General features: G+C 48.3%; 6 protein-coding genes across 6 annotated transcripts; 2 read left to right on the top strand and 4 right to left on the bottom strand.

The window, feature by feature from the left end:
• Positions 1–383: 383 nt before the first annotated feature.
• IL334_004500 (uncharacterized protein) lies at positions 384–2,471 on the bottom strand (the record flags this gene model as incomplete). Its single annotated transcript, XM_062936217.1, has 12 exons — positions 384–420; positions 484–669; positions 727–837; positions 888–957; positions 1,007–1,079; positions 1,142–1,225; positions 1,284–1,730; positions 1,800–1,857; positions 1,917–1,977; positions 2,030–2,102; positions 2,164–2,221; positions 2,275–2,471. The coding sequence occupies 12 exons, from the start codon at positions 2,469–2,471 to the stop codon at positions 384–386; spliced, it is 1,455 nt and encodes a 484-aa protein (XP_062792268.1).
• A 632-nt stretch (positions 2,472–3,103) lies between these two features.
• IL334_004499 (uncharacterized protein) lies at positions 3,104–5,775 on the bottom strand (the record flags this gene model as incomplete). Its single annotated transcript, XM_062936216.1, has 11 exons — positions 3,104–3,301; positions 3,358–3,567; positions 3,621–3,729; positions 3,787–4,011; positions 4,067–4,215; positions 4,267–4,428; positions 4,473–4,574; positions 4,626–4,787; positions 4,836–5,155; positions 5,211–5,414; positions 5,466–5,775. The coding sequence occupies 11 exons, from the start codon at positions 5,773–5,775 to the stop codon at positions 3,104–3,106; spliced, it is 2,151 nt and encodes a 716-aa protein (XP_062792267.1).
• Positions 5,776–6,240: 465 nt separating this feature from the next.
• IL334_004498 (uncharacterized protein) lies at positions 6,241–8,357 on the top strand (the record flags this gene model as incomplete). The annotated part of the gene is made up of 10 exons (XM_062936215.1): positions 6,241–6,517; positions 6,575–6,787; positions 6,843–6,969; positions 7,025–7,127; positions 7,182–7,441; positions 7,488–7,807; positions 7,867–8,027; positions 8,085–8,112; positions 8,158–8,240; positions 8,304–8,357. The coding sequence occupies 10 exons, from the start codon at positions 6,241–6,243 to the stop codon at positions 8,355–8,357; spliced, it is 1,626 nt and encodes a 541-aa protein (XP_062792266.1).
• Positions 8,358–8,512: 155 nt separating this feature from the next.
• On the top strand, positions 8,513–10,904 carry IL334_004497 (uncharacterized protein; the record flags this gene model as incomplete). The annotated part of the gene is made up of 9 exons (XM_062936214.1): positions 8,513–8,789; positions 8,853–8,893; positions 8,962–9,414; positions 9,469–9,635; positions 9,697–9,862; positions 9,912–10,068; positions 10,126–10,235; positions 10,293–10,634; positions 10,686–10,904. 9 exons carry the CDS (start codon positions 8,513–8,515, stop codon positions 10,902–10,904), a joined length of 1,932 nt encoding a protein of 643 aa, XP_062792265.1.
• A 340-nt stretch (positions 10,905–11,244) lies between these two features.
• Positions 11,245–11,977, bottom strand: IL334_004496 (uncharacterized protein; the record flags this gene model as incomplete). The annotated part of the gene is made up of 3 exons (XM_062936213.1): positions 11,245–11,383; positions 11,434–11,695; positions 11,746–11,977. 3 exons carry the CDS (start codon positions 11,975–11,977, stop codon positions 11,245–11,247), a joined length of 633 nt encoding a protein of 210 aa, XP_062792264.1.
• A 269-nt stretch (positions 11,978–12,246) lies between these two features.
• IL334_004495 (uncharacterized protein) lies at positions 12,247–13,703 on the bottom strand (the record flags this gene model as incomplete). Its single annotated transcript, XM_062936212.1, has 3 exons — positions 12,247–12,861; positions 12,916–13,344; positions 13,398–13,703. The coding sequence occupies 3 exons, from the start codon at positions 13,701–13,703 to the stop codon at positions 12,247–12,249; spliced, it is 1,350 nt and encodes a 449-aa protein (XP_062792263.1).
• Between the last annotated feature and the right edge of the window lie 459 nt (positions 13,704–14,162).

The raw sequence follows: 14,162 nt of genomic DNA, 5'->3' as shown, positions 1-14,162 counted from the left end.
ACGATGAAATGTTTGACCGCGGAAGACGTGTATCCGAATGCCACGTGTAAACGAGTATTCTCGGACTTGACCCTGTATCCGGCTTAAAAAAACCGGATGCAATCCGGATGTCCGGGGTGCTATGCTTTGATCCTGCTCGAGGCAGTCTGCACTTGACCTCTTGTCTATTCCAATCTAAATCGGAGTCGATCCTCGCTGAGTAGACCAATGCATGCACATGTAGCTTGTCATTGATGCTGTCCGTGAAATGTGTACTATCGCCATCAAGCCAGATCTTAGAGACGCAAAGGCTTGCCCGATCGGTAGACAACCGGACATCAGCCAGCAAGATTGATCGTTGGAGCCCGATACTAGAATTCGATCTGATGATACATCCGAGTTCTTTATGTTGCGCCACTGTTATCTGCGCAGCTGAACGGTCTATTGTGAACGAGTTATCACCTACATTCAGATATGGAAACCAAGGCAGAGATCTCAACTTACTGTGAGAGAGACCCATTCTGGAAATCGCTTCGGATAGTTACCACTGCTGCATAAGTACCGGAGACCAGGATGAACCATCCAATGAAATGAAACATGACATTCATTATCATCAGAAGATTCCATTTCAGCGATCCTCGGCTCGGTGATTGCCAATGATCCCATACCCACATATATGTCTCGGTTTGACTGAATATCATCAGCTGCGATCAATCCGTTAACCTTTGATCATGTTGAATCACTTACATGCATATGAGAGTTCCCAGTAATGCACCGATCAAACCAATAAGATCGTTGAAAAAGGGGATGGACTCTGCGATGACGAATGCGAGTAAGCACGTAATAGTGATACATCCACTGTGTGCGATATCAGCGAGAATCACAAGAAAGAGCAAATTGTATCTTACTACCAGACGCCATAATGTGTTGGGGTGTTCTTGGATAGGTGATGCGATTTACGCAGTATACGAACAAAAACTAGACAAGCGGTCAGCTGCAGATGTTATGCTGCGATCGAAAAACTTACCGTATTTAGCAGCGGTATGAACAAGAATCAAACCACCCGCGGCAAGACCAGGCAGCGCTAGACCATAACAGACCTGGCGTGGCAAACTATGAGCAAAAGGAGTGGAGACGAGTGAAACTGGCGCCACAGGCTCACCTTCTTGATGGTGTGACCTGCAGTTCCCAAGGCTGGAGAAGCGATATATTGTCCGGCATAATGATATACTACAGAGGCCACAATCTGTATAGCAATACATCTCAGCATGATAATCTAGGTCCGGTTTAGGTTTACTACGTACCAAATATACAGCCGTCATCAGTGTTTGGCCTATGATCACACTCTTGGTGAAGTCTTCAGGTTCTCGCATCTCTCCGACGATGCTGAAATAATTAGGCGTTCCGGCGTACGAGAAGACTATGATGCAGACAGCATTAATGGCATCGATGAATGAGGGTCTTGCTGCTAATGTAGTATTGGCAGTCCAATCATTTCCGGCAGGTGCCATACTGGGTCGATCAGAAAGTCCAAGCGATACCATGAGTGTTATGACTGAAGACATTATACTGGCAAGACCCATCCATCCCAGCCACGATATTCTAGACATGGTTTGAATGGAGGCGAGGACACCGATGACGACCATTGCCACGATCGCCCAAACGACCGTGCAGGTAGCATGTTCCGTGATGGTGTTGAATGCAACGGATATGGAAAGGAAACTGGCACCGGTGACGGCCACTATCTGTAACTGGCATGGTGTCAGTAAAAGCTGTGTTGCGGGGAAGATCGCAATTTTAGAAATGCTAGTCCAGCTCACCCAGAATGCAAATCCTAATATCTCTCGTCCCCAAAAGCCGCCTAGCATGTAGCCAACACTAAAGACAGATCAATCAGTCTCTAAAGGCCCATCCCTTCGCCCTATGTTGACGCTCACTCTGCCACGGTGTAGACTTCAGGATGATTCAGCTTGAAGACGCCCACAACATAGTCAGACCCTACAACCCATTGTTAGCATATGCGAATCCAGCTTACAGGGCATAAGCTTACATCCGACGATCAGAGCAATAGTAACAATAACGATAATTCCAGGAATCAGACCTAGGATGTTGAAAGCATTGGGCTATATACGTGATCAGCCATATGTGCGATGAGCCTCTCTTGTGTACTCTTGATACACTTACGAGTCCGAGGATACCCAGACCGACTTGGGTCTTCAATTGTAAAACGGTAGCCTTGATCCTGTGTTCCGATTAACGACATAGTAATGGAGAATCGGAAATATTCTTACTCACCATGATAGCGATCGATAATCAGGTCCATCGCCTTCGATAGTTCCCCACACGGCGTCAACTAGTTTTTGACCATCCGCTCTCGCTTTAGCTACTTCCTCCACATCTGACGGTGTCCCTGCCTCTGCCCGTTCTGCTAAAGCATATGAGTCTCTGCCGTCTTGAATACTACTATTGTCGCTTGATGGTATTGGAGCCATTTTAATTAATCCTGGTTGAGAAGAACCCGTGACATTCGGTCGGAACTTGACACTGGGGAACCAGTGATCATTGCGAATTTTCCACTTCTTTTCCTTTCTATCATTTGTATTCCATAAGACCAAATCTCGCTAATGGGACTGAGAACCACAAGTTTCCCCCAATTCTAGGCAAACATACTTGTCGCTCTATGTCTCCGCGAAGTTTTTAAACGAGCGAGACTCAAAACCTTTCATCATTTATAAGCGAGGTAGCAATTTGAACAAAAGCGGGCATTTTCAAGCTACACAAGGTGATGATATAGGCGTGCAACAATAAGTAATCCCGAAGGGCGCCGCACCTCATCCCTCGGTCTGTTCAGTCACGAGATCTCCGTCGGAAAATCATCCATGGTGGTTCATTGACGATGTCCGTTGTAAGAGCTACAACCAGCGAATTCGCAATAGGGTGCACGCTGAAACTTGGTAATACGCTTGCTACAGAGGGCGGTCACTTTGACCAGATAATACACTTTAATATGTTTGACTCATGCGAAGTATGCATGTGGCAAGGTAACTGTATATTTTCAGCGGTACAAGAAGCGCGGTAGACAAATGTCGTAAAAATAGTCATCGAGTACAATCTCTATTCAAGGTCACGCACAGCAACTCTTCCTATTCAATCCATTAGCCTTCGCAGCTACCTCAACCTTGTTACTGCCCTGCAGGTGTTGACCAGGGGCATGAAGACGAGATTGATTGAAAGCCTGGGTGCTCGCGGGTACATCCATGCCTGGGGAAGCATTAAAAAAGTCATTTGGTTTGAGATGGATCATGTGAGTCTCGCAAGGCATCTAAAACGATATCCGTTAGCGTGAACAGCACTTTCAACAATGCGAAGTCAATTTACAACAGGGAAATCCTCGACCCTTGGGTTGTGGGTCAGACCAAAAGTATGCCATAGAACAAGATCGGTATTGTCGACATTGTCCTCTCGGGCGATCCATGACCGGATCCCGTTGGCACCTCCATTTGACTGATTGGTGTACAATCCTCCAGCGTAAAGCTCACCGTCCTTGTATGAAGTGACGTATTGGTGATGTTCGCCAAACTCGGCGCGCTACGAGAATCAGCTTCTATCAAATGTTGGAAATCTTCACACAAAATACCTACAGCGTATGCGACAGAGTCTGGATGAGCAAGCATCAATTGAGAAGGCGCTGGAACGAGTTTGTAGCTGACGGGTTTGCCTGAAACAGCATTGATCTTATTTGGGTTGACTCTAAAATGCCATTTGTTCAGCTTTCAACTTCAAAAGCAAAGAAAACAGTCCACACACATCTTGAACACCCTATTCTTTTCGGGTGCGGCGTCAGCCCATCCACTCTTCGTGATGGACGTCTTTTGGACTGTGTAGCCCACACCCCATCGGTTGTCAGCGGGCGGGTTTGTTTTGTCGAATGGCATGGGTACAGAGTCTTCTTGGACAATCGTGTTGTTGTGGCCATCGATAGACGGGTCGATACGAATTGAAAACAAGTGTTGATGGTTGGTAGCAAGGACCCTGCCACGAATGTCAGCGTATACATGGATGTCATGGCGGAGGAGTGATAACATACCCTGTAGAGACAACATTGCCGTAAGGAGATGTTTCACCGGGTAGTATGGCAACTGTGCTCAAAATACCCGTAGCTCTTACTTCAAGGCTGATACCTGCGACTTGATCGAACTTCCATGCGAAGATGTACTCGTAGTTGGCAACAGTGAGCTACCAACCATGGTCAATGTTACTCGACTTGCTGAAGAAGACCATACTTACCACGGTCTGGATGATCAAGATTCGCGATCGAACGACGGACGGTTTGTTTGTGCGGAAGTTGGTGTGTTTCCACCCGATGCCATCGTCTTGCTCGTGTATACAGACAACACCCCTTTGAGTCACGGGAGAGCCTGTGTTCGTGAAGTGGTCAAAGTTGAGATACTAGATGAGTTTTAGCAGAGCGTTGCTACTGGTATAAGACTCACGGCAATCTCTCCCAGGCAGTCACAGCCCAATGCAAGCTCATTTGCGGTGAGGCCAGCGCCGACGTCACCCAAGTCGAAAGCTTGTTTACGATGGAAAGGCGCCTGTCACATCAGAATCAGCTATATTCTATTATCGCGCCTGCTCGCACTGACTCTCGGATCTCCATAAGGGACTGTCATGTCGCTGACACTTAGACGATAGAATGTCTTTCTACCATCGTATCGAATATCACTGAGCACCACTCCCTCTCTATAGTTGAAGCCGATGTGCATGGACCACTTTTGCCAATGAATGACTCGACCTTTAAGCGTGAACTGTACCGACATCAGTCAGATGAACATACCATTGATACTTCTACTCACACTGGCTCCCTCTGGCTGTATGACTCTATACGGCTTCAGGTCATCCCTGGTTGAAAGCCCCGCTGCGGCTCGGATCCCTGCGTCGTATTCATTAGGAACGTAAGCTTCCCAAGGGAACCTCCCTTCGTAGTCCAGCAGAGTTTTATCGCTTGTACCGTAGATGGGACAGTACTCGAGCTTGGCGAGCTCGAATGTATCCGCATGAATAGTTGGGATGATCGGAAGGGGAGCGGCGTAATGACATGTATCTGGATCGTCCGAGAAAGAGAGGTAGACCATGAATGCGATGTATCTTGGAGTTTGCTCCGTTCCATCGGCGCCTGATAGAAATCAGCGACTCGCCTAATGTCAACAAGCCGTCGTATGGTGGCTCACCATAGATCCATCCGTCAGCTACCACCTTGGCCTTTAGGGGAAGTTGTAGTTTCTCAACTGCGGCCTTGAATTCCGGATGGTTGAGTAATGCTTCTTCCGCCGCTATCATCTCACCCATGTCTGGCGGCACATGGTGGCCTACAGGAACAGGTTCTTCAACAATTACTTCCGCGTCCCCAGCCACTGGGATTAATGTTCGGTAAACTAAACACTCGTAAGCATCAGATGTCCTTGCGAGAATGCAGTTTTGCTCACCAAACCATTCTGCACCTTCCTTGTCCCGTTTTCCAAGTAAAGTTTCAGCTATTCGGGGTAGACGTTCAGTAGCTGTACCTTCAGCTAGATCATCCAACCAGGGGCCCAAAGCGCTCTTGGGAGGTTCAACAAGCTGAGTGGATTTGAACCATAATCGTTGACCGGCATGTTTGTTCTGAATCGCTTCCACCGATTTGGCTATTTCGGCGGCGCTAAGAGGGTCCAGAGGATGATGGGGCACATCGTCTGCTGCTTGACCGAGACCAAGCTTGGAGGTGATGCTGAATACAATTGAGTCAACGACCGTCATATTGATCTTTTGTTGTTGAGCGTTGGGAAAAAGTACTGGAACACCAAAGACACCAAAAATTACGTCAGGTTTTATACCCATTCTTACAGCTTCCAATCGTGAAACCAGCCGCAAGGATGCTGGTGCGATTGGCTGAAGGAGCGAGATAGACGGCGTTTCCCGATGCGTGTTTTGGTTGGCCGAGAGAGCGAGATTCACGGTTGATTCTGCAAGCACGTGTTCCACTGTGCAACTTCAAGTCACTGACAAATTAACGAGCTGAGTTCTTTTTGATTGGCTAGCGAAGCGAGATAAGGAAACGGTTTGTAGGTCCATCGTCGCTTTCCTCGCTCCCAGATTAGATGTTACTTCAAGATAAGAGGTTTGCAAAGTAGTGCTGAAATAAGGCAGACAATAATTGACATATAAGCAGACGTAGATTGTAAACACACAGATATGGGGTAAGTCTCGCCTATGAAACACAAAATGCACCAGCTACAGTCCCAAGATATCGGCCTTGTTTCCCCTCAAGATCAGAAAACAAGCCAGACAGACACCGGCAAGGCTAATGGTAGTCAAACTGCAATCTACGTACTCGACTCCCATCAGGAGTGTGATAATGCTATCGTCACACACCCAGGTCTGGAGAAGAACACGTCTTCCCCATTGACAGCGTTTGGCCTGGCCTTCTCCGTCATAAACAGCTGGGTGGTTCTCGTTGTCGGCCTCGGCTCGGGTCTGGTCTCAGGCGGACCTAGTGTTTGTAAGCTGAATTCATACCTTCCGGTCATCACAGGAAAACATGACTAACACAGAGCAGTGGTTTGGGGGTTCGCCTACGCTTCTATCTGTAATCTTGCAACTGTTTTATCCCGCTGTGAAATCTTTTCCGTATACCCTTCAGCGGCTGGACAGTATCATTGGGCCGCTTTTCTCACACCTCCAAGATGGAAGAATCCTGTCAGCTGGATTACAGGTACACTCAATATCATCGGGCTGTGGCTTGGAGGCGCAACAGCTGGATACTTATCTAGTGAGAAATTTTCCGTCTTGATCTTACGGGATCACCCAATTGATTCGTTTCGTAGCCCTCCTTCTCTCGTCAGCAATATTGGTCAATCATCCCGACTTTATCCTCACACCTGCTAGGCAATATGGAATATTTGCTGCCATCGTGGTCGTCGGTCCCTCCGTGACTCTCTGCCTGGGAACACGGTGAGTATTTTAATCCAATACATGAGGCCGTATTAAGTTGCTCGGTGTGTTACAGCGGAAACAGATTATTGGATCAAGGGCTTATGTTGGTGTCAGTGCTGTGTGCATGTGCTATCGTGGTCACTCTGCCTGCCACTGCCGACGTCAAAGCTTCTGCGGTAAGTATAATTTCACTCTTTTGTGCTTAGACACTAAGTCCAATCTGTTTCTAGTCATCTGTGTTTGGTGGATTGAACAATGCAACAGGATGGAACTCGATGGTCATCGCTTGGCTTCTGGGTGTCCTGCAATCCGCTTTCGCCTACCTTGGATTCGACCTCATTTATCACATCTCCGAAGAGATGCCGCATCCTCGAACTCAAGGCCCTAGTGCTGTCATCTGGACCATTATTGTCAGTGCTGGATCGGGCATGGCAGTACTTTTAGCCATCCTCTTTTGTATCCCAAGCCTGGACAATGTCATTTCCACTCCGTACATGTAAGTTCAGTCAGCTCAAGAGGGTGGCTGACCTTTGAAGTCTGCCTTTTGCACAGGTTTGCCTCGATGCTACCGGCTCAAGAGTAGCTACAACAATATTCTTGGTCATACCGTCTGTCTTATTCACCAACTCTGTTCGCGGTATAGTTATCACTGCTTCACGTGTTTTAATGTCCCTTGGTAGAGACAATGTACTTCCCTACGCCAAGATCTGGTCCCTAACGCTCAGAGGTGAGCCGATATATGGCCTGGTAGTCAGTACCGCTGTCCCCTTGATATGTGGCCTAGTGCAACTTGGTTCCTCTTCGACGTTCAATTCGCTCCTCGGAGCTGCCACCATTGTCTTTGAGGTGTCGTATGGTACGTGATACATGTCATGGATCAAGTCCACTAAGACATCGCTGATGTCGCTTTGTCAGCCATCCCAGCCGGCTTGATGCTGCTCGGTGGGCGGACAAAGCTGAATGTATCAGCACCTAATCGGACCTCAAACCTTGGTCGATGGGGCATTCCCTGCAATCTCATCACAGTATTTTTCGTTACCCAGTCCACCGTCATCTACTGCTTTCCGCCCGCTTTGGTGAGTAACTGACTCCGCAGGTTTTGCAACCGACTGACTGTTTCCTCGATCTTATAGCCTGTGACTGCAGCAAGTATGAGCTATGGTAAGTCCATTCTCAAATCAGCGCACGTTCGCTGACGCAGCTCAGTCGTGGTTTTCGTCGGAGGCTTTGCTGTTTTGATGACTGCTTTGTGGTTCCTATGGGCAAGGAGACGATATGTGGCTCCGAGTGTGAGTGTTGGAGCTATTGTTCAAACTGCGGTGAAATCCTGATCTGTTTTCATAAACATGCAGGAAGAGGCGATTTTATCAATCATTGACGGCCTGGTAACACATCCTCCCTACTAAGCCGCATGAAAGTTAGACTTTGGCACATATATAGCCTGCAGAGCGACTCGTGTTGATCTTTTTCATATGCAATGATGTCTCCAACCGATTGCGACCGTGATGCATAAGGCAGGTTCGAATCTCGCATCTAGCGTTGCCTGGACGGTGATACAGTGATGCAGTTAGACACACATTATGATTGGCCATTGAAGCGAGTGACGGAAGATGCCGAAGCCGCTTTACAACATGCAATTCTCATTACAGCCAGACCTACCATCTTACATTGTTACTTACCCATTAAGCTCAATGCTCATCTCAAAATGGAACCACTTTCGCCTACTCATCGTGATACAGACTCCAACGCAGGTCCGTCTGGTGCACCACGTCGTCGCATTGTCAGGACCAGAAACGGTTGTCTCACGTGTAGAAAGCGACGAATCAAGTGCGACCTAGGTGAGTATTTATGCTCTGCGACAATGACGTGATTTACATGCTTCTCGCTGAAGACCTGATCAGGAAAGCCGGAATGTGCTCGATGTGTGAAGTACTGTGCAGAAGTGAGCTCTCAAAACTATTTGCTCAACTTGACTCCGGTCATTTTCATTAGCTTATCCCTCTTCCACAGTGTTCGTATCCAGCAAAACAGAAAATCCAATCACTACGATTCATACAGCCTGCTCCCAGCTTACCATCGACCCCTCGTACAGTCAACACACCTCAGACCTCCCAGATTGAGGAACTTCTCCATATTCCAAGGGCCACATCATGTCCCCATGAAGAGATCGCGTCAGCTACTCTTGAGCAGCGTGTGCTGCTCGTTCCAGCAAGCGATAATGATACATCACTTGTGCCCATACCACCAACACACTTCGCAACTAGTCCAGCGGCTGCAACTCCCATCGGAGTGATTAGAAATACATCCTCACTAGGATGGCAAGCGACACTGGAAGCTCTAGGACCAGTCGATAGGTTGTTGGCAGTATGTCGAAATACCCGTATGGGATCGTTCTTCCTGCAGCCCTGCGCTCCTCCTGACTTCCTTCGTTCTTTCTTCCCATCAAGTGATGATCTGCAATGCGTGAGGTTCTTTACCGAGCCATTAATTCATCAACTGAAATCGATCACTCCTTAGTTTCACCATTGCGTCACCTACTCCCTATCTATTATCGTGGTCTCTGAGGATCGGAACCCGTGGATAGAGGAAGTCGCGCCGCTGTTCATGGCAAACGAGACTGATGGGTCTGGAAGCGAAGCACTCAAGTACGCTATGCTTTCACTGGGTGCTGTTCACCTATCGTAGTAAGTTCAGCCTAAACCTTCTCGCGATAAAAAACGTGTATCCTGAGGCATCTGATATTAGCTTGAGAGGACGAGACGGCGATACCGCGGCCAGTAATCAAACAAGATCCTTGGCTTTACAATACCGAACAACGACTATCCGGATCTTACGCCAAAATCTCCGCAATTGTGCCAAGATTCATCATCCAACGTTTTTGTCGGCTTGTTTTTTGACTCTGACTGCGGACGTGAGTACAGATAGCACCTTAAAGAGCTCTTTTCTGAATTGATGAGCAGCTCCTTTCCGCCAACGCGAGGTGGAGGGAACCTTTCAGAATGGTTAAAAGATCTATCGACAGTGCTGGTGGTCTCAGCATGCTCTTTCTTGCAAGTGCATCGGTCAATCCAGCTTTGAAATGCGCGACAGAGGCATTGGTCAATCTCAGTGTATTAGGTGATATTGAATCCCGCTGTCTTGGCTTCTACATGTCACTCACTACCCACTGCTTAGCCTCTCTCTCCACTGGCGAAAACTACAGCATGCTCGTTGAAGATGGAGACCCTGAGAAGATACCACCGTGGTGGACCCAGCTGGAGGAGGCGGAGAGCAGACAATCCAGCGTATGTTCCGCTGTTCCCTGACCCAGTTGGGGCATGTCACTAACTAGCAAATCGTAGCTGAGACCGTTTGAAGCATCTTGCGGTATATCTCGCTCCATCATCTCGCGCTTTTCCTCGTTATTAGCCATGATGCCAAAATCAGAACTTTGGCAACACTTCGATGCGCCAGCGGCTGATCGCATAGAGACTGACTGGTATGAGTTGATCACTGCAGATAACTTTGAGCGGAAAGACCAACGTACTCAGAGTGGGTCATTAGCAATTTGGCAGGCAGGAAAGATTTTAATATTCCGCAAACTCCGTGGACTGCCAAGAGAAGACCCGCGAGTCCAGGACGCGGCTGCTGGAATCTTGACTTTATGTGCGTCTGTGGGAGATAAGATCGAATACCTCAACTGGGTGAGTACATACGAGCTGCGACGCAATCGCAGCCACGCTGAAGCGCTTCAGCCTCTGATCATCGCTTGCTCAACTCTAATTGACCCTACAAAACGCAACACCGCGCGGGCGCAACTGAAATCGTTTGTTCCTCAATGTTGCTACGAGATAGAAGTTGTACAGATGATCTGCGAAGAGATGTGGGCCAGAATAGACGATGGCGAGGACGATGAAGCTTGCGGTTGGGTGGAAATCATGATTGAGGCTGGCAGTCCGGTGTTGATTGGTTAAGTACGGGACGAGATGGGAATCATATCGCCTGCTATTGTGCAATCAACGCATTGCAACGATTGCAATGCAAGGTCGTCATCTTGACAGTGAGTTCTAAGTATTGGGCGACTGTTTCTCCTGCCCTGAGATATATTTCACCAGCAGTATTACGACAATAGCTTAATGAGCGACAGCCTCGTCTTTTGTCAGCATGGGATGCTCAAACTTCCCGTGTCACATCCCCGCATTCTGTCTTGCCCAATATCGAGAACGCATTGGCGTACTGAAAATGACGACACTCAAGACATGCTAAATGCATCCCACATGCTCGTCATCATCCCCCTTCCTAGATCCCGTTTCCTCAGGCGCGGAAGATTATCACAGGATCTCCTTGTTCCTCCCGCCTGGCCAAATCAAGATATAAGTCAGCGTGTGCTTCACCGCTAAGTCCGGTGTAACATGGTAGTCCCTCTGGAGTCCTTTGATCACAATAGTAGAACCTATCACACCTTTCAGCACAGGCAGATGATCTACTCTGCCGAACACTCACGTCGCCGGTCTCAGTTGCTGCGCGGCTGCTGCTTCCTGGATCCACTTGCAGGATGCCGCCTTTCCGACACCTAAGGTTGTGAGCTTGGGGTCAAGAACCGTATTCAATGCATTTCCGGTATATATAAAGGTGACTCCCTTGTTCCTGGCGTAGGCGATCGAAGCAGCAGCGTACGCGGACAAAGTATTTGCGTTGAGGGTCTTCGCAAATTCTTCGAGGGGCGCAGCAAGGGGATTTGGATCAGTGACGAAACCCCCATAAGCTAACAGTGGTCAGCGGCACAAATCGTCACGAGAGAGAGAAACAACTCACCATTGTATATCACGACAGTCGGTACGCCCCATTGTTGTTGAAGCTGATTGAATACGGGATCGACAGAAGCAGGATTGGTCAGATCAGCAGTAAGGTGTACGTGTTTCTCCGATTGCGATGCTCGCGGGGTTCTTGATACAGTTGCCACCTTGAATCCAGCTTCCAGAAACTTTCTTGCTGTTGATTCCCCAACTCTTGAACCAGATCCTAAGATGAGAGCAATTTCGGACATGTTGAAATGATCTTAGTGATCTGAACAGGTCTGAGATTATGTTTTGGTCAATCTGCTTGCTCTTATACGTCCGTTATCTGGAGTATGGCTGAATAATCACTATACCACTTGCTGACCAAGCCCGAAGTGATTAGGTAATCGTATTTTCTCCCAACCATGATTTGCCCGATTGCTGGGGTGCCCGCGTCCGACAAGCTGTTGTATATCCACATCCGGAATGACACCCGTGCATATCGCCTATGTTACAACAATTTTATACTTTATATACTTCATGCGATGATTGCCGACCGTGTCGATCGAGGTCCAGGCTCAACTTCCGCTTCCTCCTGTGGCGACGACACATCGTCCTTGAACCTCTTGGCCGTACGTTGCTCTCTCACAACATCTTGTATCTCCCACGTCCGTTTCGCACCCACTTGAGCATCATCATCCTGTCTCTGTCGCTGCACATTGATAGTCGTCGGCTCAGGGGTGTCTGCAAGTCGAGCTACTAATTTGTATCCTCCAGGTACACGGCCATGACGCAGATCTTCTAAGCCCTTTTCTATCCCGTACAGTCCCCCATCGACTAATCTAATCCGAGCTGGAGTGAGCAGTCTCGCCTCCAAAAGCTTATCGTAACGGTCAAGTAGGGCTTCAGAGAATTCAGGATGTCCATAAAAGGTGGTCGAGAAGCTGATGCGCAGCGAAGTGACTTCTCGGATGGAGTCTCCGTTATCATCGGTATCTTTGGGTGATCCAGCAATAGGGACAAGTTCTGCCGGTAGTTTGTCATCCTCATCCATTGCTACGTTGTTGTTTGATCGCCATGATAAGGAGCCTTGTAATACTTGGCGACACAGAGCAGCAGTGGCTCCTCCAACATTGTCGATTGCAATGTGTACCTGTGAAGAGATTAAGAGATTAGCAATTGATTGAGCGATACGTTTCGAACCCACTTGGTCTTTCGTTTCCTTCCTGATTGTCTCCACTAACTCTTTCGGATTCGACCAACGGTCTAGCACTACATCCGCCCCTAGGGACCTCACGTACTCGTGGTTTGCAGGAGATGCAGAACATATCACACGGTATCCCAATAAACGGGCAAGCTCGATGAGGTAAACACCGGTAATTCCAGCTCCACCCCATATGAGCACCCAAGGCGCGTTCTCTTTCCGGGTCGCCTTAGTTGATACGCTTAGCGAGTTTATAGACAAGCCCAGGGTCCGGAATAGTGCAACACCAGCGGTAATAAGACCTGTGCCGAGAGTGGCTGCTGCTTGATCCGATAGGTGATTCGGTGTGTGACCAATTTCCGACGCCGAGTGTACAGAGTATTCCTGAAAAGCGCCGGTGTCTGAAGCTGAAGAATTGGCACAGAACCACACCTAGAACTTTGAGTCAGTGCAAGAGGTCAGTAGTTCTGAATGGTAACACTCACTCTGTCACCAAGTTTAAACCTTTCTACTTTTCTGCCAATGGCTACGATATCGCCGGCACCATCCCTTCCCATTACCTTTGCTTTCTCTCCAATACCATACTTGAATTCCACGCCTTGCCAGTCGAAAGGGTTCAGTGCGACATACGACGTTCTGATGAGCACTTGATCCTCGGAAAGAGTGGGGAGCGAGTGAGAATGAGATAGCTGCCAGGCGCTTTGACCGTCCGTAGGAATACGGGCAAGAAGTGCACGGTGTGGTGTTCGACTTGTTTCTTGCACTGTGGCAGAAGCTATCGCGGTGCTCATTCTCCAAGCGCTGTCGACTGAAGTCAATGTAGAATAAAAGGAAGTCGTACTGGAAACACCAACAAGCAACTTCAAGATCCTGCGAGAGTGATCATGAATCTCACAGTAATCTGGTCGGCACCCCGGTCGATGTCTTGACTGGCACATCAGATGAGGTGATCAAGGATGAGGTGCTCAAAATTGTCCGGCCGGAAACGATAAGCAGATATCATCTATGACGATCGATTGCGCCATTACCGGTCATCCCCGGTTGAATGTTCCCAACAGGGCATGTTTTGTCCTCCTTCGTTACTTCATGGTATTCATCATAATGTTCCCTGATACATATGATCCTACCCGAAGTGCTCACGTTGTATATTTGTGGAATGAAACATGGGGTGCGGAGTGCTGTGCGAGACAAGCAGTACACAAAGTTTCGTCGGATTACCGCACGGTCGGCACGAATCCACTTGCCCAAGA

The sequence above is a fragment of the Kwoniella shivajii genome, chromosome 5 (genome assembly GCF_035658355.1).
Source record: "Kwoniella shivajii chromosome 5, complete sequence".
Taxonomy (NCBI): Eukaryota; Fungi; Basidiomycota; class Tremellomycetes; order Tremellales; family Cryptococcaceae; genus Kwoniella; species Kwoniella shivajii.
This window is presented reverse-complemented; position numbering and strand designations above follow the sequence as displayed.